At 45.1% G+C, this 26,802-nt stretch overlaps 1 protein-coding gene across 3 annotated transcripts in view; it reads right to left on the reverse strand.

The window, feature by feature from the left end:
* Positions 1 to 26,802, reverse strand: part of FILIP1 (filamin A interacting protein 1) — a 173,563-nt gene that overhangs the window by 57,461 nt on the left and 89,300 nt on the right. For all 3 annotated transcript variants that reach the window (XM_066604661.1, XM_066604645.1, XM_066604653.1), the window contains exon 2: positions 11,182 to 11,460. In XM_066604661.1, the coding sequence (XP_066460758.1) occupies positions 11,182 to 11,454 (273 nt within the window). In that variant the 5' untranslated portion in view covers positions 11,455 to 11,460. The remainder of the gene's footprint in view (positions 1 to 11,181; positions 11,461 to 26,802) is intronic.

A 26,802-nucleotide genomic window follows, 5' to 3' on the forward strand; every position in this document is an offset into this window, starting at 1 on the left:
GTTTAGTTCTTGTAATTTTGGATTATCCCAAATTGGTGTATATATCGTGTGGACATTGGCCCTGATACATAGGGTGTGGTGGAGAGTAAAAGAGATCACAGGGACCAAAGTCAGTAGGTTCTGGTCGATTGTTTAAAATTAGCGCTCTCCAGGGCTTCGAATAAGTGTTCATTTTTAAAGTATATCTTTAGGAGTCGAAAGCCCCCGTCTTGTGTGTCTTCTGATTCCCACCCTCTAAGATGTTGCAACTGCGATGCTAAGAAAAAGGACATGGGGTTGGGTAGTGCCAGTCTGCCCTCTCCTTTCGGGTTATGTAATATCTCCAGTTTGATTCTGGGTCCTTTCCCTCTCCAGATGAGATCCCTATATATTCTATTTATTTTATAGAAGTATTTTTGTGTGATCCAATGTGGTGAGTTGTGGAGAATATATAGTAATTGTGGCATCCAGATCATTTTAATCAGGTTTACCCTTCCTATTATTGATATTGGTAGTTTGCGCCAGACCTCCTGTTTTTCCCTGGATTTAATTATTAATGGGTCTAGATTTAGTGTCCCGTATTCGTGTTCTCTTCTTGAGACCCTAACTCCTAGATATGTGATGACTGGCTCGCACTTCATAAGGGTTCTATTTCCTTCCATTACCATGTTAGGCTCATCTATAGGTAGTATTACCGATTTGTTCCAGTTAATAGTGAGTCCCGAGAATTCTCCGTACTGCCCAATCAAGGACATCGCAGTGTCTAGGGACTCTTCTGGGTCTCCTAAAAACAGAAACAAATCGTCTGCGTACAGTGCTACTTTTTCTTCTACTTCATCACGTTTAAATCCAGCTATTGTCGGGTGGGCTCTCAGTATGCTGGCTAGAGGCTCTATTACCAATGCAAACAGAAGTGGGGAGAGCGGACAGCCCTGCCTTGTTCCCCTGTTCAATGGGAAGGGCTCTGAACAACTACCATTTACCGTTACGCAGGCCTGCACTTTGGTATATAGTAGTTTTACCAAGTCAATGAAGGCCTGCTGCTAACACATCTAAACACCCCTCTAATACAGACCTCATATGCTCACCTCCAGGACTTCACCAGAGCAACACCGACCCTATGGAATGATTGCTCTACCCCAAGACATCTGGACAATCCCTGATGCACGGCATTTCAGACGCGACCTAAGGACTCACCTCTTCAAAGAAACATACCAACTTCCCCGAGCTAGTCTTCCTCCTCAAAATACACCCATCATGAAAATTTCTCACCCCTGGACCTCCTGCACTTCCCACACGTCGTGTCACCTGGCCTGTATCCTGTGTATCACTCACGCCCCCCTCTTTTGTTTCCAAAATCTTTTGAATACCATTTGTAAATCTTTGTACTGTTTGAGCACTCTTGTATGTCAAAAGTGGTACAGAATAAGTTGGCGCTATACAAATAAAGATAATTATTATAATTATGGTACTTCCTGGGGCCAATTCCGTCCTTGTGAAAGCACTCAAGGCTTCTTTCACATTCTCTTTTTTGGTGGAGTTCTGGACCCTAAAAAAGTCAGTATCTTTTTCAGCTGGTACATACATTTTTTCGTGTGTTTTTTTTCTTACAGCGATCCTCCAGGCCTGGAGAAACAAAGATGGCCTCACCAACTTCTCTGACTATCTGATGCACACTGCGCATTAGTCTGAATCATTAATCTAAGACACTACATGTGTCTTTGATGGACCACTGCTGCCCACATGGACAATGCTGATTAGTCAAAGCAGTATGTAGTGTCTTAGGGCAAAAACACATGGGTGCAAGAACCGGGTTTATTTTTTATTTTTATGACTATTCAAACTCTGCACTAGTGAAGGCAAATTTTATTTTAAAAAAAAGACAGGAGATTGTTCTTACCCTATCTTTTTTTGTACGTAGTATTAACTATGTGCCAGAATGATAGGGCAAGTCCCATCTTTTCTCGTGCGTATATTAACTAATGATAATCCCGATAGTAGAAACAAAACCATTGAAATAGTTTTGTTTCTTCCTGTTATTGTGGCCGTGATTTTCATGGCCGCATAATGGGACCAAAACATGCCCATGTGTTTAAGCCCTTAGACTACTATTGCATACTAATGTAAGAGTGCATCATGTAGTCAGAGAAACGGTTCAACCATCTTTGTTTGTCTAGGCCTGGAGGGTCACTTTAAGAAGAAATCTATGAAAAAATGCCAAAAAAGTGAGTGAAACCTGCCTAACATAAGTGTAAACTAAGACATCTATTTTAAGTCTATAAGACATCAAAACCTTGTGTCCATTAAACTGAACTCTATGATCAGATTAAAGGGGTTGTCCCACTTTGAGCTGTTTTGCTGTAGGAAGCAGACAGCGCCATATATTGCCCAGTGGACTGAGTTGGTACTGCAAGCTGAGTTTGATTCACTTCAATAGGACTTAGCTTGTGGTACTAACCTGGGTCATTGGGCAATGTATGAAGCTGTCTGCGTTCTGCAGCAAAACAGTTAGAAGTGGGACAACCCTTTTAATGAACACAGGGTTTCAATGTCTTGAAGAGTTAAAGTGACTCTCCAGTCCTGGAGAAACCGAGATGGTTGCACTGCTTCTCTGACTACCTAATGTACAGTGTGCATTATCTAAAACACCTCCTACTCTGATTGGCCAGCTTTGCCCATGTGAGCAGCACTGACCAGTGAGAGCAGAGTGTAGTGTCTCAGACTACCAATGCATACTAATGCACAGTGTAAGAAAAGCGGAGGGGTGATCTTTGTTTCTCCAGGAACTGAGGGTCCTTTTAAAGTGCAAGTTCAGAAGTAGAGAATACTTTCTAGTATGTACTGGGCGAGTTTGGCATTTATTAGAATTTATCCAATACATTTTATAACTGAAATGTATTTTAATTTAACACAAGAGAAATAGTTTAAAAAAATACATATAAATCGGGAAGATGCAATATGAGCATAATTCCAGTTTGCAGAGCAGCCTAATACATCACCCACAGAATTGGAGCCTTACAGTACCTTCATATGCCTCTGAAATCAGTGCATGCTCTATTATATGCTGTATTACAGAGTATTACTACTAGGGGAGAATAATCACATAGATGGACATTGTCTTCATTTAGCCTTATGAACTATGTTACTATGTTACTATGTATAGTGGCACGCAGAGTGCCCTCAGCTCTACAACGTGGCACTGCATGGTCTCCGGGTGCCAATGTACAACCAGTGTCCAAATACCTATTCTGAGAGAATGCATGAGGGTAGAATGAAGGAAACTACTGAGCCTTCAGCTACTATAGAAGAAGGTGGTGGCTGTTTTAATAGTGACAGAACTGAATTATTTTTTTCATACCTACTTATAACACTTAGGGCTCACCTACACGGGCGTATGTGATCCGTGTATTGCACGGGTATTTTTCATGCCCGTAATACGCCATGCTAAAAGCCAATTGAATTCTATTGGGCCATTCACACCTGCGATTTAATTACGCATGTGAAAAAAAACACAGCATATGCCCTGTTTTGGCGCATATTACGCATATAATGTTCACCAACATAGGCTACAGGAATTTAACACACACATGCGTATTCATTGTGCACTGCATATTTTACAAATAAGGGAAATAGAACAATACCTCAGAGATATTGTTCCATCTCCCTTACTTGCATATTACCCAGAGGAGCATGAATAGCCTTATAAGTCTTCTTACTCACTCACCTTCTAGCTGATCTCCCTAAGGAGCTAAGATAGCATTCCTGACCCATGTCACAGGCCTCTCGCTAGGCAAGTCAGAAACCTACTGCAGAGTCATGAGGAGCAAATACCCTGAAACAGCTGTCTGTGTATGGATTTCTGGCTTGGCTTTCAATTTCCAGTCGTTGTTACAAGGCTTGTATAAAGAGTGTAACATTGGCTTGCAGGAATGCTGCCATCCAATAGGTGGTACTGCAGCGTTATTGTTCCATCTCCCTCATTTGAATATTACCCAGAGGAGCATGAATGGCCCTTAAAAATCTCCTCACTCACTCCCTAAGGGCTCGGTCAGACGGGCGTTTTTTTTTGCGCGCCTATATGTGCAAAAAAAAAAATGCCCTCCACGGATGTGCAAAATGCGCATGACCGAAGCTCCATGCTGTTTTTTACATGTGTGTGGAGCAGCTGTGCTTGTAGAAGCACAGCTGCTCCACGAAGGTCGCCTCATCTCTGAACACTGTGACAGCACTGGGGACTGCAGCAAGGACGAAAGAATTCCCTGCCACAGCTGTCCCAGCTGTAGCAGAGGACCGCAATGCTATCCCATTGCTTTCATCGGGGGCCACCGCTACTGCCGCCTCGATGAAAGCAATGGAAACGGATCACTATTCACTGCTGTGGCTGTGACAGCTGCAGCAGGGGATCTGTTGGATGTGAAACCCCTGGGTGCTGTCACATCCAGCGGCTTCACCTTGTTGTCAATGGGGCTAGTGGCGACAGTGCTGGCCCCATTGAAAACATAGGGAGCAGATGCACTCCTCTGCCACAGCTGTGGCAGAGGAGTGCAATGCCATCCTATTGCTTACAATGAGGCCGACACTGCTGCCATCCCATTGAAAGCAATGGGGTGAAAGCAACCTCTGAAGCGATGATTTTCGGGGAAGGGCTTGAAATATAAGCCCTTCCCTGAAAATCATCCTTAGCTGTAGAAAAAAAATTAACTCACTTAGAAGCGTTGTGCGGCTCCTCTCCCCGCCCCCGGAAATCTTCATTTGTATCTTGGTGGCCGGGGATTGAAAAATCCCCTCTGCCAGAAAGCGCTGCCTCTGATTGGCTGAGCGCTGTGACCAATCAGAGACAGCACTTAGCCATTGAATGACAGCTGAGCACTGCCTGTATTTCAAGCCCCCTTCCCTGAAAATCATCGCTGCAGGGGTTGTCTTCATCCCAGCAGCGCTGGCTCCATTGAAAGCAATGAGATAACTGTGTGACAGGGGATTCTTTTTAGTCCCCGCTGCAGACCTCTCATCACTGAACACTGTGACAGTGCTGTCACAGTGTTTAGTGATAAGGGGACTCCCCGCAGAGATTAACGGAACCCTCCGGGAGTCCCCTCATCCCCTGTCTCCTCTATCTTTTACGCACAACACGGACCGCCCCGGCGCGCATTTAAGGCACGCATGTCCTATCTTTTGCACATGCATGTATTTTGCGCCTGTAAAAAAACGAACATGTGAACACTTGATAGAAAATCAATGGTTCTAATAGACGCAATTTTTTTTGCGCACATAGGCGTGCACAAAAAGAAAATCACTCGTCTAACCGTGGCCTTAGGAGAAAATATAGCGTTTCTTACCTGTGTATTTTACAGGCATGAAAAGAATGCACATATTACACAGGCCACATATCCCGTGTGAGTGAGCCCTAAGGGTAAACTAGTCGCCAGCAAAACCGGGACATGTCCCAGATATCTTATAAATTTGGGATATTTTATACCACACTAAGAAGTGACTGAATATCAAAAAGAAAGAATAACATTCTAAATGATTTGTTCAACCACAACTTCATGAAACTGAACACAATTATTTTGTGTCTTCTGTTCTGCTACTCTAGAGTTCAAGAAATATGTCTGTAATGAAGAGAAGATTGCATCTCATTCTCAAAATAATTAGTCTTCCCATCAGCCACAGAAAATTATTACTACTGGGAAAGTCGATAATATGGCAATTATCTGTTGTGCGAGAGGAGTAACATGGGATCGGGGGCACATCTGCGTCACATTGGTGCACGGCCATTTCTGTTTAACTGATTATTTCACTTTAGTGTTGTGAGTCTCAAACCAAATATTAGCTTGGAACTAAAACCTATAGAACAGTTTTCACAAAAGGACATAGACTAGGAATTAGAGATGAGCAAGCTTACTCGCTAAGGACAATTACTCGAGCGAGCATTGTCCTTAGCGAGTACCTGCCCGATCGGAAGAAAAGATTCGGCTGCCGGCGGGGGGGCGGGGGAGAGCGGGGAAGAACAGAGGGGAGATCTCTCTCTCCCTCCCCCCCCCCCCTGCTCCCCTCTGCTCACTATGCTCGCTCATCTCTACTAGGAATACAGATATGTTCATTAATGTATTTCTTACTGCTAGTTTTACATGCTAAAGGCTTAAACAGAGGGACGTAATTTTGTCCCGATTTGCAGCCGTGATAATCACAGGACGAAACAAAACCATTGATTCTCGGGTGTTAATAGTACAGGCGAGAAAAGATAGGACTTGCTCTATCTTTCTACGTCGACAAAGTTCGGGCAGGACCCATCTTCACGCTTTTTTTTTCAAACTCGTATGGAATAGCGCAGAGCTTGAAAGGTAAAAAAAAACATTTTCACCTTGTTCATGCTCAACTGGGCTCTGTAGTTGTGAGCGTAATTGCACATATGCCTGTGTTAAGAAACCCTAAAAGAGATGTGGTGATGTGAACAAGAAACCAGCAAGGGCTTCATTTTCATTTTTGCTGGTGGACTGCTGTCCCAATGTATACTTTTGACAGAAATCCGATAATGTAAGAAGGAAATTAATTAATCCCTACAGTAACTTTGCAGGTTACCCAGCTGTAGTACTATCTGTGAAGAGGAATTGTTATTCGTTAGAAATAGAATTACATTTACTTATCTTATCGCATCTCATGGGTATTGAAGACTCAAGGAGGAATAATATGATTAATGCCCATTTTGTATTGGACGAGAATTAAATGATTCTCATTTGCCCGTGCGAAAGGGTTGGTGAAATCTTCACCAGCAAATCCGCGCTTGGGCAGCGTATTTATACTGCACGATTCTTGTTGAAAATCATGCAGTTAATAGTTATCCTTCACCAATTTTTCAGTGTTTCCCATTCCTATGTCAGAAACACAATCTTTTCTCCTTAGGGAGAGCTCCTAAAATTTGCGTGAGTGAGTACACTTATAAGGCCATTCATGCTCCTCTGGGTAATATGCAAATAAGGGAGATGGAACAATACCTCTGCAGTGCCACCTATTGGAAGGCAGCATTCCTGCAAGTCAAACATTGAAGATCTGTGTTTAAATTACATGAGATGTGCACGAGCCGGTGCTGGTTTTTATGCCGACTGAATGATTCTCATTTGTTGTTCAGTCGTTGGCTGCATTGAAACTGAATGATCATTCAGTCTAGCTAATTTGAACAATTTTCTGGACGATAATCATTCAGTCTAAATGCAGCATTATGGCAAAAACATGGGCGTATGCCCAACTGCACTCTATAGCATGAACCTGGATTTTTTTTATTAAATCATTCAAATTCTGCACTGTAGCACGTGAATTTGAAAGAAAAAAAAACAGCAGGAAGATAGGTCAGGTTCTGCTCAAGTCCTATCTTTTCTCACCTGTACTTTGGCGAACATTGTCAGAAAAAAAGAATGGCAGAATTGCGCTTTTTTGATCACCCCATCTCTAAGAAAAAATGTAATAAAAAGCGATTAAAAAGTCGTACATATTCCAGAATGGTACCAACATAAACGACAGAACGTCCCACAAAAAATGAGCCCTCACGTAACTGCGTTGATGGAAAAATAAAAAAAGTCATGGCTGTCAGAAGATGATGGCCGAAAATCATTTTAAAAATTAAATATCTTTGAAAAGAAATAGATGTAGTACAGCAAAAAAAACTATATAAATTTGGCATCGTAATAATAAACTAAGTACAAAAAGTTCTCAGGTCATTTTTGTTGCAGTCTGTACCCCATAGAAACAAGATGCGCCCAAAGATGGTGGAATTTCGTGGGTTTTTTCCATTTCACTCTACTTAGAATTTTTTAAAAGTTTTTCAGCACACTATATGGTACATTAAATAGTACCATTGAAAAATACAATTCGTCATGCAAATCACAAGCCCTTAGACATCTGCATTGATGGATAAATAAAAGAGTTATGATTTTTTAGAAGGGGGGAGGAAAAAACGAAAATGGATTAAAAAAAAGGGTTGCATCCTTAAGTGGTTAAAGGAGTTGCCCCACAAAAAATATTTAAATGTATGATTGCTGGAAGTCCGACTGCTGAGATCAGAATGGATCACAAAAATGGCAGACCCCTAGTTCCCTTTGTGAATAGAGTGGTGCTCACACATGCACACAACTGCTCGCTTCACTAGGAGGTATCCAGATCCTTGGAGTCCCAGTGGTCACAGACCCAGCGCCCAGTCCCCCAGAGGATAGGTGATAAATATTTTTGGTGGTATAATCCTTTTATACCTTTTATTCCGTGCAGCGGAATAAGTTGGCGCTATACAAAGATTATTGGCTAGCACAAAAGAGCGTGGGTGATGACATTGTTGCATGGTCGTTGGGAAAATGTTTTACAGTTTATCATTTTCAGGAAAGTAACTTGGGTTGATTTATATTCCTGCTCATGAATGTTGAGAATGCTTATATACGTGATGATATTCGAATGAATGAATTGGTATATATGACTATGAAAGCCACAGCTCCACTAGATGGCACTAAATATCCAAGCAGTATTGATAGCCTCCCAAGTCTGAATACCATTTGACTCAGTTTGAGATATACTGTTGTACTGAACAGACCTGATAAAATCTATAAACCAATGTAAAGAAAACCATGACCTAACTGCAATAAAATGCTCTGAAATGCTAGCTTTGCACACACAATACAATCCAAATATTGCACATAAGATAAACAACTAAATATCTCCAGTAAGATCAAAGAAAATCAACATCTAAGTAATTCAGGTCAGCAGCTTATTTATACAGGCAGACAGATACTCTTTACATATTTGTAGTAATCTGGAATGTCTACTGAATACTAGACTTGTTCTGCACGAACCAATATCATCCCCAGATCTACTAATGGTTGAAGGTGACCACAGAACACTTTCCATGACCCTGTGCTGTCATTTCTAAGGATTGATAGAGTGACAGAACTTTTTATACAGTTGTACCAATATTTGCATGTAGTCAAGCAATAACACTACTCTCCTGTTTCTAGATGGATATTATATCATTTTTCGGTCTACAGCTGGTTTTTAAGGACACTGCTCTCTTGGCTTTCTCCCTGCCTCTCTCCGTCCGACCATTTGGTCAGTGTATCATTTGCCAGCTCTACTTCTCTTCTTTCCCATGATGTAACTAGAGTCCTATGGGCCCCAGAGCAAACTTTTATGTCCCCTTTCACATGTTCTCTATCCCTTTTCAGGCAGACTGTGTAAGACAACAGAATTAAGAGCCCACTAACTCACTACTAATCGGTCTTCGCCGCTCTAAACTCTTTCCTCCCCGATTTATCCTGAATGTACAGCCAGGGTCATCTTTCTGTCCAACAGCTACACTGATGCCTTTACCCTATGCCGGTCCACTTTGGGTCACCAATATCAGATTGGTAATGAGCTAACACAATACTTCTGTTAATCAGCTGCTTGAAAAGACCTTTCAGTCAAGCACTACAGCCTCTTCATTATGTACCAGGCACAGCGCCTTTCATTTCTATTGATGGTGCCTGGTATTGCAACTCAATCCCTTTCACTTGAATGGGACTGAGCTGCAGATAAGCCATGTGGCCAATGAGCATGACATTCCATACCCAATGGATGTCCCGCTCTCCTATTACTGTGGGGGTCACAGTGATATCACTCTGAATGGAACACTGGCCGCACATGTACTGTCGGTGTTCTACTCATTTCAATGGGGCTGACAGAAATACCCAAATGGGTGACATTCGGGTATCTTGGCAGTCCCATTGAAAGTGAAACAGTGCCAATGCACTAGTGCAACCAGTGTCTTCTTCTCACTGTGTGAGGAGAACAGGGGACATAGTTCCCTGCTCTGTACTTCCTTCCTGTTAAGCTAAGTGCTGCCCTGCTATTGGTCAGCATTCCGGTCCCGAGAGCTGAAGGGAAAAAAAACCCATCCCTGGTCATTCCTTCTTAGCAAGCCTGATGTGTAGCACTGGAATGCCTACAGGTCGTATCCAGGGCCACCTGTAAAGAAACACTACTGGAGTGCCAAGAAAAGGTAATGGCTTATAGAGCTATGAACACACAATACAAAGCAGAACCACATTACAAACGTTAATAACATTTAATTAGCATTCACCTGACTGCAACTTTGCGTAACCGGAATACCCCTTTAATGAAGGTCACTCATCCATTCTCCCTTGGCATCATGTTATGCACTTAAGACAGTTCATTAAGTGGCAGTATCTGTTACTCTGCACTAACTGCTAATGTCACCTAGTGAGTAATACCCTTTTATGTAGAAATAACATGCACAAGATGCTTTTCTACTATGGCCACAGAGTATTAGTAGTGTTAGGAACTGGAAGGTTGAATGTAGATAGTCTACATTACTCTCTGAGCAATTCCTATAAACCATTAATTACTTTTAGTGAATCTTGTCATACAACCATATGCCTGACAAGGTCTAGACAATAAAAAAGCATTGGTATGATTCAGGGCTCATTCACACGAACGTAAATACACTGTGTATAACGTGCGTAATATGCAGTGAATAAAACCCATTGTTTTCAATGGGTTAATTCACAGCTGCATATTTTTCACACGATTTTTGGTCATGTGAAAAAAACACAGCATGTCTGATTTTGGTGGGTATTATGCACCGAAATAATCCATTAAAGTCAATTGGCTGGTGTAAATACATAGTAATTAATTAACATAGGTATTTCTTGTGATTTATTTACACGCATGAAAAAACACTGATATGCAGAAGCACACAGGGAATCAGCATATTTCAGTCTTTGAATACACTTATGTGAATTAGTCCTAAAGCTAAGGCTATATTGTGGCATTTAGTACATCCAAGTCATGATAAAAATCGTTGGATTACTGTTTACCTATGGAAAATAAAGTTCAGGGCAATTAAATAAGAAGAAGAGGAAAACGAAGAAAAGAAAGGTTTCTTCTTCTTCCTCCTCTTCTTCTTCTTTTTGTAGTGGGTTTAGCCAAGACGTACCACCCAAGGTTCGGCTTTGCTCCAAACCAAACTATTAGCAAAATTCGACCCAAAACTAAGTTCTACTGTTCGCTCAACACTAGAGCTAATCATGTTGGCGAGTGTTAATGGGTCTTTAATAGGGCTTACTGTAACCATCCATTCACTGTGCAGGGATTTGCAATACAGCTCTATTCTATGGTTGTGTTGTAGTTATCAATGTGCAAGAAAAATCAATGACATCAGCCTACCTGCACTTCTCCTTCCATAACACTTAGCAGCTTTACAAGATCCTCCTTGGATGGGTCTTGAATTTTCCTGTTTTTTCTGTCACACAGTCCAGAAGATTTACCATGTCTTTTAACAGTTCCAGACACCTGCACGTCTCCTTCCTTATTTCTGTGCATTTTATTCTTGTTTTTGCCATCACTGCTGAGGTTCTCATTCTCTATTGCATTCCCATTGTTGTAGCTAGACAGCTGCCCAGCTGTTGAGCTTTCTCCACCTTGGTTTCGAGATCTCATTCCTACCTAAAATCCAAGAAGAAGGGAAATAAATCAATTTGTAATTCATTTGTAGGCTTAAAATAAATAAATCAAGTCAAAATGAAAAACATTTATTAGTATATTACCTGTCCCCAAATTATTGTACATCTATCTAGTCTTGTTTTGAAAGTCATGATCATTAAAGGGCCTCCCTGGTGATTTTTTCCCCCTTCATTATGTAAGTTGTCCCCAGTATATATAAGATGGCTATATTACTGTGTCCAGTTATTTCTTTCTATCTTAATATTTATGGAATCCCTTTCTTCAGATGGGTCATGTGATTCATTGTGACAACCTGGGATTTACTTGGATTGTTGTTCTCTAGAGTCACAATTTCAGTTGCCAGAATTTGTTGTAGGATGAAACTGCTTGGACTTTACCGCAAAGGCTCTTCATGGGATGGGTGGACAGAAGCTCCTATCACAGTTTCTGATTAGACGCTCCGGTCACACATGAAGGAGATGACAGTACATTCTACTCACTGTATATTTATAGGCTTTAGCTTATTAAGAAAAATAGAAAGGTCAATGATAGTAACACTATCCTACCAGCAGGCAGAGATGGTACTGTTTCTAGCTGGTCATGTGATGTTGTGCTGATGCATTTTGGAAATGACAGCACGTTCTAGAAATCAGGAAGAATTCTAAAAATCAAGATACTAAGCATCAGACAGGAGGCTGCACTGCATGGAAGCAACTGTAGCATACACAGGAGACACCCAGAATGTGACAGACAATCAGATGTGGGGAGCAGCAATGGAAAAATGTGTTTTCTTTAAAGTGGCTTTTTAAGAGCACCAAATTCTAAGCTACCTGCCTATTATCTAACTATTAGAGATGAGCGAGCACCAAAATGCTCGGGTGCTCGTTACTCGGGACGAAATTATCGCGATGCTCGAGGGTTCGTTTCGAATAACGAACCCCATTGAAGTCAATGGGCGACTCGAGCATTTTTGTATATCGCCGATGCTCGCTAAGGTTTCCATTTGTGAAAATCTGGGCAATTCAAGAAAGTTAAGGGAACGACACAGCAACGGATAGGGCAGGCGAGGGGCTACATGTTGGGCTGCATCTCAAGTTCCCAGGTCCCACTATTAAGCCACAATAGCGGCAAGAGTGGGTCCCCCCCCATCCCAACAACTTTTACTTCTGAAAAGCCCTCATTAGCAATGCATACCTTAGCTAAGCACCACACTACCTCCAACAAAGCACAATCACTGCCTGCATGACACTCCGCTGCCACTTCTCCTGGGTTACATGCTGCCCAACCCCCTCCCCCGCACGACCCAGTGTCCACAGCGCACACCAAAGTGTCCCTGCGCAGCCTTCAGCTGCCCTCATGCCACACCACCCTCATGTCTATTTATCAGTGCGTCTGCCATGAGGAGGAACCGCAGGCACACACTGCAGAGGGTTGGCACAGCTAGGCAGCGACCCTCTTTAAAAGTGGCGGGGCTATAGCCCACAATGCTGTACAGAAGCAATGAGAAATATAATCCTGTGCCACTGCCATCAGGAGCTGCACACGTGGGCATAGCAATGGGGAACCTATGTGCCACACACTATTCATTCTGTCAAGGTGTCTGCATGCCCCAGTCAGTCCGCGGTTTTTTATAAATAGTCACAGGCAGGTACAACTCCGCAATGGGAATTCCGTGTGCACCCACAGCATGGGTGGCTCCCTGGAAACCACCGGCGGTACATAAATATATCCCATTGCATTGCCCATCACAGCTGAGGTAATGTCATGTTAAATGCAGGTGGGCTTCGGCCCACACTGCATGCCCCAGTCAGACTGGGGTTCTTTAGAAGTAGACACATGCAGTTACAACTCCCTGTGGACCCACAGCATGGGTGGCTCCCTGGAACCCACCGGCGGTACATAAATATATCCCATTGCAGTGCCCAGCACAGCTGATGTAACGTCAGCTTTAATGCAGGTGGGCAAAAAATTAATTGGATTACACTGTAGGCGAGGGCCCCAAAAAATTGGTGTACCAACAGTACTAATGTACGTCAGAAAAATTGCCCATGCCCAACCAAGAGGGCAGGTGAAACCCATTAATCGCTTTGGTTAATGTGGCTAAATTTGTAACTAGGCCTGGAGGCAGCCCAGTTAAAATAAAAATTGGTTCAGGTGAAAGTTTCAACGCTTTAATGAGCATTGAAACGTATAAAAATTGTTTACAAAAATTATATGACTGAGCCTTGTGGGCCTAAGAAAAATTGCCCGTTCGGCGTGATTACGTCAGGTTTCAGGAGGAGGAGCAGGAGGAGGAGGAGGAATATTATACACAGATTGATGAAGCTAAAAGGTCCACGTTTTTGATGGTGATAGAGAACGATGCTTCCATCCGCGGGTGCAGCCTACGTATTGTTTAGGTATCGCTGCTGTCTGCTGGTGGAGAAGAGAAGTCTGGGGAAATCCAGGCTTTGTTCATCTTGATGAGTGTAAGCCTGTCGGCATTGTCGGTTGACAGGCGGGTACGCTTATCTGTGATGATTCCCCCAGCCACACTAAACACCCTCTCTGACAAGACGCTAGCCGCAGGACAAGCAAGCACCTCCAGGGCATACAGCGCTAGTTCAGGCCACGTGTCCAGCTTCGACACCCAGTAGTTGTAGGGGGCAGAGGCGTCACGGAGGACGGTCGTGCGATCGGCTACGTACTCCCTCACCATCCTTTTACAGTGCTCCCGCCGACTTAGCCTTGACTGGGGAGCGGTGACACAGTCTTGCTGGGGAGCCAGAAAGCTGTCAAAGGCCTTAGAGAGTGTTCCCCTGCCTGTGCTGTACATGCTGCCTGATCTCTGCGCCTCCCCTGCTACCTGGCCCTCGGAACTGCGCCTTCGGCCACTAGCGCTGTCGGATGGGAATTTTACCATCAGTTTGTCCGCCAGGGTCCTGTGGTATAGCATCACTCTCGAACCCCTTTCCTCTTCGGGCATGAGAGTGGAAAGGTTCTCCTTATACCGTGGGTCGAGCAGTGTGTACACCCAGTAATCCATAGTGGCCAGAATGCGTGTAACGCGAGGGTCACGAGAAAGGCATCCTAACATGAAGTCAGCCATGTGTGCCAGGGTACCTGTACGCAACACATGGCTGTCCGCACTAGGAAGATCACTTTCAGGATCCTCCTCCTCCTCCTCAGGCCATACACGCTGAAAGGATGACAGGCAAGCAGCATGGGTACCCTCAGCATTGGGCCAAGCTGTCTCTTCCCCCTCCTCCTCATCCTCCTCATGCTCCTCCTCCTCCTCCTCAACGCGCTGAGATATAGACAGGAGGGTGCTCTGACTATCCAGCGACATTCTGTCTTCCCCCGCCTGTTTCCGAGCGCAAAGCGTCTGCCTTTATGCTTTGCAGGGAACTTCTCAAGAGGCATAGCAGAGGAATGGTGACGCTAATGATTGCAGCATCGCCGCTCACCATCTGGGTAGACTCCTCAAAGTTTCCAAGGACCTGGCAGATGTCTGCCAACCAGGCCCACTCTTCTGTAAAGAATTGAGGAGGCTGACTCCCACTGCGCCGCCCATGTTGGAGTTGGTATTCCACTATAGCTCTACGCTGCTCATAGAGCCTGGCCAACATGTGGAGCGTAGAGTTCCACCGTGTGGGCACGTCACACAGCAGTCGGTGCACTGGCAGATGAAACCAATGTTGCAGGGTGCGCAGGGTGGCAGCGTCCGTGTGGGACTTGCGGAAATGTGCGCAGAGCCGGCGCACCTTTCCGAGCAGGTCTGACAAGCGTGGGTAGCTTTTCAGAAAGCGCTGAACCACCAAATTAAAGACGTGGGCCAGGCATGGCACGTGCGTGAGGCTGCCGAGCTGCAGAGCCGCCACCAGGTTACGGCCGTTGTCACACACGACCATGCCCGGTTGGAGGCTCAGCGGCGCAAGCCAGCGGTCGGTCTGATCTGTCAGACCCTGCAGCAGTTCGTGGGCCGTGTGCCTCTTCTCTCCTAAGCTGAGTAGTTTCAGCACGGCCTGCTGACACTTGCCCACCGCTGTGCTGCCATGCCGCGCGACACCGACTGCTGGCGACGTGCTGCTGCTGACACATCTTGATTGCGAGACAGAGGTTGCGTAGGAGGAGGAGGAAGAGGGTGGTTTAGTGGAGGAAGCATACACCGCCGCAGATACCACCACCGAGCTGGGGCCCGCAATTCTGGGGGTGGGTAGGACGTGAGCGGTCCCAGGCTCTGACTCTGTCCCAGCCTCCACTAAATTCACCCAATGTGCCGTCAGGGAGATATAGTGGCCCTGCCCGCCTGTGCTTGTCCACGTGTTCGTTGTTAAGTGGACCTTGCCAGTAACAGCGTTGGTGAGGGCGCGTACAATGTTGCGGGAGACATGGTCGTGCAGGGCTGGGACGACACATCGGGAAAAGTAGTGGCGACTGGGAGCTGAGTAGCGCGGGGCCGCCGCCGCCATCATACCTTTGAAACGCTCCGTTTCCACAACCCTATACGGCAGCATCTCCAGGCTGATAAATTTGGCTATGTGCACGTTTAACGCTTGAGCGTGCGGGTGCGTGGCGGTGTACTTGCGCTTGCGCTCCAACAGTTGCGCTAGCGACGGCTGGACGGTGCGCTGAGAGACATTGGTGGATGGGGCCGAGCACAGCGGAGGTGAGGGTGTGGGTGCAGGCCAGGAGACGGTAGTGCCTGTGTCCTCAGAGGGGGGTTGGATCTCAGTGGCAGGTTGGGGCACAGGGGGAGAGGCAGTGGTGCAAACCGGAGGCGGTGAACGGCCTTCGTCCCACCTTGTGGGGTGCTTGGCCATCATATGTCTGCGCATGCTGGTGGTGGTGGCTCCCCGGCTGATCTTGGCGCGACAAAGGTTGCACACCACTGTTCGTCGGTCGTCTGCACTCTCAGTGAAAAACTGCCAGACCTTTGAGCACCTCGGCCTCTGCAGGGTGGCATGGCACGAGGGGGCGCTTTGGGAAACAGTTGGTGGATTATTCGGTCTGGCCCTGCCTCCACCCCTGGCCACCGCACTGCCTCTTCCAACCTGCCCTGCTGCTGCACTTGCCTCCCCCTCTGAAGACCTGTCCTCAGTAGGCGTAGCAAACCAGGTGGGGTCAGTCACCTCATCGTCCTGCTGCTCTTCCTCCGAATCCTCTGTGCGCTCCTCCCTCGGACTTACTCCAATTACTACTACCTGAGTGATAGACAACTGTGTCTCATCATCATCGTCCTCCTCACCCACTGAAAGCTCTTGAGACAGTTGCCGGAAGTCCCCAGCCTCATCCCCCGGACCCCGGGAACTTTCCAAAAGTTGGGCATCGGTCACGACAAACTCCTCCGGTGGGAGAGGAACCATTGCTGGCCATTCTGGGCAGGGGCCCGGGAACAGTTCCTGGGAGTCTGCCTGCTCCTCAGAATGTGTCATTGTAATGGAGTGAGGAGGCTGGGAGGAAGGAGGAGCAGCAGCCAGAGGATTCAGAGTTGCAGCAGTGGACAGCGCAGAAGTCTGGGTGGTCGATAGATTGCTGGATGCACTTTCTGCCATCCACGACAGGACCTGCTCACACTGCTCACTTTCTAATAAAGGTCTACCGCGTAGACCCATTAATTGTGAGATGAATGTGGGGACGCCAGAAACGTGCCTCTCTCCTAATCCCGCAACAGTCGGCTGCGATACACCTGGATCAGGAGCTCGGCCTGTGCCCACACCCTGACTTGGGCCTCCGCGTCCTCGCCCGCGTCCACGTCCTCTAGGCCTACCCCTACCCCTCAGCATGCTGTATTACCAGTAGTGCAGAAACAGAACGCTGTAATTAAATGCGCCGCTTATTGGCCTGTGGTTGGAGGCTGACTTCCCTTACGGAATGCACAGCAGAGCCAGGAAACAATTTTGTGCACGCCTGTAGTGAGACGTAGGTGCGTATGACTGAGCTAGTTGAATTCACAGCGCAGAAGCAGTCAAGTGGCCAAAGGCCAGTAGTAGGCCTTAAGTATTTTTCTTCTATTTTTTTAAATGCTGAGCTGATACAGCAGACAGATACTGTAGGCAGCGTATAATATTATGTATACTGTTTCCCTCTGGCGGGATGACGGCGATCATGTAACAGAGACAGCAGATCCAGGAAACAATTTTGCGCAAGCCTGCTGTAAAGCTTAGCTGCGTATTAATTACGACTACTACCCCCAGCAGATAGATACTGTAGGCAGCGTATAATATTTGGTATACTCTTTCCCTCTGGCGGGATGACGGCGATCATGTAACAGAGACAGCAGATCCAGAAAACAATTTTGCGCAAGCCTGCTGTAACGCTTATCTGCGTATTAATTACGACTACTACCCCCAGCAGATAGATACTGTAGGCAGCGTATAATATTTGGTATACTCTTTCCCTCTGGCGGGATGACGGCGATCATGTAACAGAGACAGCAGATCCAGAAAACAATTTTGCGCAAGCCTGCTGTAACGCTTATCTGCGTATTAATTACGACTACTACCCCCAGCAGATAGATACTGTAGGCAGCGTATAATATTATGTATACTGTTTCCCTCTGGCGGGATGACGGCGATCATGTAACAGAGACAGCAGATCCTGGAAACAATTTTGCGCAAGCCTGCTGTAACGCTTATCTGCGTATTAATTACGACTACTACCCCCAGCAGATAGATACTGTAGGCAGCATATAATATTATGTATACTGTTTCCCTCTGGCGGCATGACGGCGATCAATTTTTTGGAAAAAGCCCACTGCCTATATAGCCTGAATATCTCTTTCCCTGCCTCACCAGTACTGGCCCTATACTCTGTACAATGACTGCAGACTGCGGACGCACTGCTCTGCACGGCCGATATACAAAAAAAAAATTGTGCAACACTGCTAAAAGCAGCGTCAACAGTACTGCACACGGTCAGATGTGGCCCTAAGAAGGACCGTTGGGGTTCTTGAAGCCTAAAATAACTCCTAACGCTCTCCCTATAGCAGCTCCGGCACCAGCAGCACTTTCCCTGATCTCTGTCAGAATGCATCTGTGGCGAGCCGCGGGAGGGGCCGATTTATATACTCGGGTGACATCTGATCTCGCCAGCCACTCACTGCAGGGGGGTGGTATAGGGCTTGAACGTCACAGGGGGAAGTTGTAATGCCTTCCCTGTCTTTCTATTGGCCAGAAAAGCGCTCTAACGTCTCAGAGATGAAAGTGAAAGTAACCAGAACATCGCGTGGTACTCGTTACGAGTAACGAGCATCTCGAACACGCTAATACTCGAACGAGTATCAAGCTCGGACGAGTACGTTCGCTCATCTCTACTAACTATCTCTCCCTTTCTGCGCCAGGAAATTCACTTTCCTGCTCTGTTCGGGGAGCAGGAAAGGGGAATCCCTGTGACCGAACAGTTCCGTCTGTGGACGATACCGAACAGCATCGGGGGACCCCATTGACCGCTGGCCAGTTTTGCGACAAAGAAGAAAAAGCACTGCATGCGGCGCTTTTCTTACGGTATTTGCAGCAGGACCTGTGATGGAACCTCCGACCGGAGGTTCTGATGCAGATGTGAAACAGGCCTTATATACATGAATAGATAAGACATGAGAAGCCTTGTCCTTCACAAGCTGGACTATGGAAAAAACACATTCCTCTATGTTTCCTGACTGGGAAGTAATTTGCTTAGTTTAGTTGCATCATCAGCAAAGAATAAATTGGCTGACAACCAGGTTGCTGTTTTAGCATACTTACATGGCTGCATGGCCTACATGTAAATATAATAATTAGAAAAGTGCATAGTATTTCCATTTTAGGAACCGGAGGTTTCAGAGATTTGTCTTTGTTTAACCATGTGCTCATATCCCTATGTTGTCATAGCAAGAACATCAAATAACAAAGCTCAGCATTTTACAGGACGCACCGATTCACTTCTATAAGGTCTGATCTGGGAGGTGGACATGATATTGGAAAATTGCATCATTCAAATTCAGAATTCTGTAAGAGTTTTAGGGTATTTAAGCCCAAATAACCACAAATTCTCCATCACCAATATATGCTGCTAATCCATCTTCCGATAGATAGATAGATAGATAGATAGATAGATAGATAGATAGATAGATAGATAGATAGATAGATATGAGTGAGATAGATAGATCGATCTGAGTGAGATAGATAGATAGATAGATAGATAGATAGATAGAAGGGGCAGACTGAGCCTTTGTATTGGACGCTTTGCCAAGCACTGCAGAGCGACACATACAGGAATGACATGTAGCGGTGCACCCGTCCCTTCCCACTGGCCTGGTGCTGTTAGCGAATTGCTTCATAGTTCTTGCCCTGATTTTGCTGCTCTTGCAGTGTTCAGTTTCCATTGCAAGCGGCCAGAACAAAGCGGCACAGGTGTAACATTTAGTTACAATGGCCCTACCTGGACTTGCGAGTAGGAGAGAGAGTGGACAGTGCATCTGTGATGCATGCCCTGCCAGACAGAGCAGCATTGTAAGTGTGAGCTCGAATATAAATTACAAGGTGTTAATTCAATTTAAAAAACACTAAGGCACCACCCTCCCTAGCCATGACTTTTCTTAAGGGTAAGTTCACATGTAGTGAAACTAAAATCCACACTAAAATCTGCATCAATTCCCACTTGAAAAACTGCACCTAAAAATTGTGAAACTATTTCAGAAAAATGTTCCTCAATATGAATATCCTGCTATCCACAGTACATAATATCATTAAAATATTTAGCAAATCTAGAGAAATTCATGTGCATAAGGGACAAGGCCGTAGGCCAATATTAGATGCTCGAGGTCTACAGGCTCTCAGGCGTCACTGCATTAAAAGCTGGTATGATTCTGTAATGCAAATCACTGAATAGGCTCAGAAATACTTCCAGAAATAGTTGTCTGTGAACACATCTTACTGCCCAATCCACAAAGGCAAGTTATGGCTGCATCATGCAAAGAAAAAGCCATATATATATATAAATACAATCCAGATTTGCCTACATCTTCTCTGGGCCAAGGCTTATTTAAAATGGACTGAGGCAAAATAGAAAACGGTTCTGTGGTCAGAAGAATCAAAATTTGAAATTATTTTTGGAAACCAGACGCCATGTCCTGCAGACTCAAGAGGAGAGGGACCATCCAACTTGTTATCAGCATACAGTTCAAAAGCCGGCATCTCTGATGATATGGGGTCGCATTAGTGCCTATGGCATGAGCAGCTTACACATCTTGAAAGACACTATAAATGCTGAGTAGTATATAGAGGTTTTAGAATATATGCTCCCATCCAGATGACGTCTCTTTCAGCAAGACAATGCCTCATACTCCATCCATCACAACAACATGATTTCACAGAAGAAGAGTCTGGGTGCTGAACCGGCTTTCCTGCACTCCAGACCTTTTATCAATAGAAAACATTTGGCGTATTATTAAACAAAAAATACCGAATGAAGACCCAGAACTGTGGAGCAGCTAGAATCCTACATTAGACAAGAATGGGGCAAGATTCCTCTCCTAAAACATTAACGATTGCTCTTTACTTCCTAGATGGTTACAGACTGTTGTAAAAAGAAGAGGAGATGCTACACAATGATAGACATGGCCCTGGCCCAACTTTTGTGAGGTGTGTTGCTGCCATCAATTTCTAAATGAGTTAATCTTTTTTTAAATCTTCTGATCCGTGTTCTATGTTCTACTGTGAATACAATATGGTTAGATGAGATCTCCAAATCATTGTATTCTTCATTCCTTTATTTTACACAGTGTGCCAATTTTTTTAGAATTGGGGCTGATATAGATATACAATATGCTAAAAATAAAACAAGGATCAAACATCTTTGATGTGAGGTAACGGATCTGTTTCACTGTTCTCTTAGACTCGAGTCTTACGCTGTCCACCAATATTAACGTATGATGTCTATGCTTTAAAATAGATAAGAGTTATGTTCACATCCCAGCACAATATCCCTGTTCTGCTAACACTGATACCTGCAGTCCAAAAGAAACTGCAAAAAGCAAGTGCGAATGTGACAACAGTCAGAAAGTGTCTGTCAAACTTTAATGAGGTATTCAAGTTATAGCAAATTTACATTTAGTATTGCAAAGTGAAGATCAATGGGATCCTTCCTTGTTTACTTCCGGAAGATAAAACACTGGTCTGGTATGTTCATACATCTAATAGAAAAATGCCTACAGGCTTTGTCTTGCACCGCACTTTGACCCCTTTGCGTGACCTTTGGTGGATGATTTTGGTGTCATTAGATTTGTGACATCCTCACCACTGCCGTAAAATCATAAAATTTGAGTTTGCTACATTGAGTTACCTGTCAGGCCAGGTCAAAGTTCTTATGTTAAGTCTAGCGGCGCTGTTGTGCTTCAGCTAACAGCACCGCTAGGGAGAGTCAGGGCTCCTTCACACTGGCGAGGGCGATATCTGCCCATGAATCACGGCCCGATATCACCCACGCAACCTATGTGGAAACCTCTAGATGCGAGAACATGGAAACATTTTTTTTGCTGCAGTGGCCCTTTAAATTTAAGGCTTTAAAGGGATTGTCAGGGAACTAAAATATCTCGTTCACGACCTCAAGGTGGCGAGTTCAATCCCCACATGGCTCAGCTAGCTGACTTAAGGTTGACTCAGCCTTCCATCCTTCCGAAGTCGGTACAATGAGCACCCAAGTGGGGGGTAATAAATAAATTACTTGAAAGCGCTGCAGAACAAGTTGGCGCTATACAAATAACAAGATTTATTTTATTTTTGATGATCTATCCTCAACATGGGTCATAAATATCAGATAAGTGGGGTTCTGCTTTTTGAGACCTTCAACATCTAGCTGTTAGAAAAGGGCACAAAGCTCCTGTGAGCACTGCAGCCTCTTCTCAGTCAGTGATGTCACTTTCATTGGTTACATTGCCTTAAAGCAGCTCAGTCCCATTAAAGTGAAAGGGATTTAGTTCCTATATCATGCATATCCACTATACATGTATGGTGCTGTGCCTGGTAAGCACTGCCGCGGCTCTGGTGCTCACCTGCAAGCAGCTGATTGGTGGAGATGTCAAATGACAGACGTCTCCGAATCTGATATTGATAACCTATCCTTAAGGCCCCTTGTCCACGGCCGTGATTTCGCCGGCGGTAAATCGCCGGTGAATCAAGCCGTCTGAAGCTTTCCATAGCGTTGCTATGGAAAGCGCCAGCCCTGTGTCCACGAGCAGAGAATCATTGTGATTCTCTGCTCGTGGACGGCAATTCACAGCATACTGTGAATTGCCACGATTCGCCGCAGTCAGCCTATCTGTCAGATATGGCTGACCACGGAGATTCGTCTGCTGTCTCCTGCTCCCAGGCGGCAGCTCCCACAGCGGAGATTTGCCGTGGGACTTCATAATGCTCGTGGACAGGGGGCCAAAGGCAAGTTATCAGTATCTTAGTTGAGGAAAGCTTCTTTAATTGGAAGTTATGGATTCACGGTATTAGTGTATCTTGACGCCACCAGGAACTCCTGGTGGAGTCAAGATTGCTGGGGGGGGGGGGTGACGCCCCCTGTACCTGATTGGCTGCTCATCTGTTAGCCCTGTAGGTCCTGCAAGGCTACTACGGAATCTCAGCTGGCGGCGTTGAGCGGGGGAGCGGACTGGCAGCGATGAGCGCCGCTGAGGGACCAGAGAGAGACATCGAGGGCGGGGACACAGACCTGCCAGGCGGCTGCTGGGGGACACGACTGAAGCGGAGGCCGGAGCGGACTGGCAGCGGTGAGCGAGGGAGCGCCGCTGAAGGAGCAGAGAGAAGCGGCGTAAGGGTCAGCCAGCACGGAGGTGACAGACGGGTGCTGGGAGACAGGACTCAAGCAGTGGGCGGCAGGCTCTAAGAGTCACCACAGCAGAAGCGCCCCGCATTCATGTGTGGCAGCGGTGCAGCATTAGGCTGACAGTTTTGTGGTCTTCTTAGGCGTACAATATAAGATGTTAATGATGCCATGTTATAGCGGTAATATGACAGCATTTACAGCTCACAATGAATGCCTGAGAAGACCACAAACCATCAGCCTAAGGCTGCACGGCTGCCACACATCAATGCGCACACTGTCCTGTAGGACCTTCCAGACGTTCCTCCTGTCAAACCCCTAGCTTCCGGTGGCATCAAGACACACTAATACCTGGATTCACAACAGTCATATCACTTTGCTGTATAACTCAGGGGCAAAGCTATAACAGGCATAGAGGTTGCAATCATCTCTGCATAGAGGTTTTGCAATCTCTACTGAGGCCCAAAGACCATTATGCCACAAAAAGTGCTTCCATATTAAAAACAGGACGTATGTATAATAAGAGTGCCAACGCAAGGAAAGACATGGACTCAACAAAGTTCAACTTGAACAGAGGTTTACCCAGATTGAGGCAACTAGTATAGCAGTTACAGTCTTTTACAGTGGACACAATCTTGGCAGTTACACACAGAAATGTGCACAGAGCTTGGTGGATCTCAGTAGCAACAGAAATGTCTCTAAATACAGCTCTCAGTGTAACTCCAACAGGAGGCAGCCAATAGTAAAGAGAACATTCTCTTGGCACTTGCCACAGTGTAACTCACAGTAGACAATGACTAGGCCACTACTTGCAGTCCACGGTACTATTCACAGCAGGCAATTACAGGGCTTAATAATTCACAGACTGACTGAGCAGCTGTCAGAAACCGTAATATCAAAAAATGAAAGTCCCAAACTAGAGATCACAGAATTACTACCATTAAAATATAGCCTTTAATCACAATTATCTTAAATCGTTTATGTAAATTTCTCACAAAATAGACAAACCAAAATTAATCCCTCACAGGGAAAGGATGACTATAATACATATTGATGTAGGCAGGGAGGGGCTATAGGATACAAATTCTTATCATTTCAGCACTCTGCAATGAATAATCTACCTATTAGCAGAATAGACACAATGACAAGGGTGATCCTGACTGGGAAACTCTTTCTTATACCCTAATTCTACCCTAGTCTTTAAAGAAATTGTCCTACTTCTAACTATTTTGCTGCAGGAAGCAGACTGCTCCATAAATTGCACAGTGGCCAAGGTTGGTACTGCAGACTGAATTTCATTCCATTCAAGAGGTTGTCCCATTCAGGTAGAAGTGAGACTACCGCTTCAAGCTATGGTTATAGGGAAGTGGCCTTGGCTTAATCACTAGGATCAAGGTGGTCCTTTCCCTATGAGGGATGTATTTTGATTTACCTATTTTGTGGGGAATTTATGTCTATGATTTTAGATAATTATGAATAAAGGTTACGTTTTAATGGTATTTACAAAGCTTAATAGGCTGGCTGGGCCACAGTCCCACAATGTCAAGTCACTTGTTTAGTCCAGGACAACTGACCTGTACCTGGCCACGATGCAATCACTTGCAGTGTTCAGGTACACCTCTACTCACAATGCAGTCCTTCCTGAGGTCCCAATCAGGTACTGAAGAGCAGCACCAGGTTCACTTAGTAGGCAGCGGTTGGGGTTAGGGAGTTTAGTTTTCCTGCTACATTCAGGGGGCAGAACAATGATACTCCCTGGCCAAACAGTACCGTTTTACTAAAATACGGTCCGTTCCATTTCTGGCCTGCATTTTGCTGGGGTTCACAGGACGATAATAGCACTGTTATTTCATCTATTGAAAATCAGTGACAGAGGTTCTGAATGGAACCCCCAACGCTGATGTGAATGAGCCCTTATATGCAACATATGGGGCCCACACACATGACTTCTGACCCAACCAACTTACATGCCGAGCTTAACATAGTACAACGCCTGCAATAAAGTGCGTATTACACAACACGTATATCAACATGGAATAACAAAATATAGCATTTATCACCATTTAACTCTAATGGCCTGCAAGACTCCAAGGATACATTATGCAGGGAAGTGGTAAATAAGTGTTTGGACAGTCCCAGGCAGAAAACCTCCTGACAAGCACAGTTGTATAATGGTATATAATAATAACTGTACAATAATCTACTAACACTATAGCAGCATAAATACATTGCCCAATACAGTGTAGTGCATTTTGCAGTGGAATCATTAGTGACAAGCGCTGTATAGCTCAGTGTAATGACGGCTGATACATGATCGTTATGTTGCATGAAGAACACATCTGCTTTTCTAATATTCTCACTGGTTATTCTGGCTTCTATTAATTCTCCAGGAAGCTGTTACACACCTTGTTTTGATGCTGTAATGTTCTCTCTGCATGCACTGGGACCACACCTGTGCATTTACAATTGTTAGCAGGCCAACAGGAACAAGATGATGTGCATGATATGCTGTGTAGTAGTAGGACTGAAAGGCACATGACATAGTAGATAGTGCGCTACTACCTGGCTTCCAATGAAAACAAATGGGATTCTCATTAGTTAGCTGCTGGCGATAATATTGATGGCATCAGGACAAAACAAGGCAATTAAGAACAGTTTTAACAAATAACTTTCTCTTTTCCTTTGCAGATTATTGTAATTATCGCTTTCCTTTAAAGCTGGTTGAATATTGCGTAATGTTTGGATCCTTGGTGTTAACATTTCTGCACAATCTCTAAGGACTCCAGACAAATAAGTGAAAAGGGATAAAGTTCATAACCCAAAGCAACCTTCCTGCTTTTGTTTTACTCTTTAAACGGTTACTGACTTTTTAAACAATTTGTGTTTATGTGATAGCCAATGTGATAACTAGCAAAAGCACAGTTCACTTTGTTTACCTAAAATGATGTTTTTCGGCTTAAAGTTGCTAAAGTGCTGCCCATTAGGGCTCTCCCTACTTTTTAATTTGCTATCCATTGCCTGTAATATGAAGTCCATCTCTAGTAACACAGATGTTAATCTCTGTCATATATCTTCCCATAATGTGGGCTTTAAATAGGACTTTGCACAAAGACAAACCCTTCCTGCTTTCCAGTTTTTACGATCACTTCTGAACAGGGTATTATTGTATATTGACGCCACCGGAAGCTAGGGGCTTATCTGGGTTAGCAGGAGTTAACGCCCCCTGACAAGCCCCTAGCTTCCGATTGGCAGTCAATCTCAAGCTACGAAGACTGTATGACACCCCTAGCCCCAGAGTCTGTGTCCCCGTCCCCCCGCCATTGACCTGCACTGCTGTGTTATGTGAGCTGCCAGGGAGAAGACAGTCATACCGGCGGCCGGCACTGACCTGCACTTTTCCCCTGTGTTTGCAGCAAGTGGAAGCACAGTGTGATGAGCGGAGCAGCGCGGCCACACAATGAGTGCAGCACCGGCGTCGGCCACACTCTGATCAGCTGTGCAGCGTCAGTGTCTGCAGTGCAATCAGCGGCGGCCAGAGGATCAGCGCTGCACCGGAGGTGG

This window comes from Eleutherodactylus coqui, chromosome 1 (genome assembly GCF_035609145.1).
Source record: "Eleutherodactylus coqui strain aEleCoq1 chromosome 1, aEleCoq1.hap1, whole genome shotgun sequence".
Classification (NCBI taxonomy): Eukaryota; Metazoa; Chordata; class Amphibia; order Anura; family Eleutherodactylidae; genus Eleutherodactylus; species Eleutherodactylus coqui.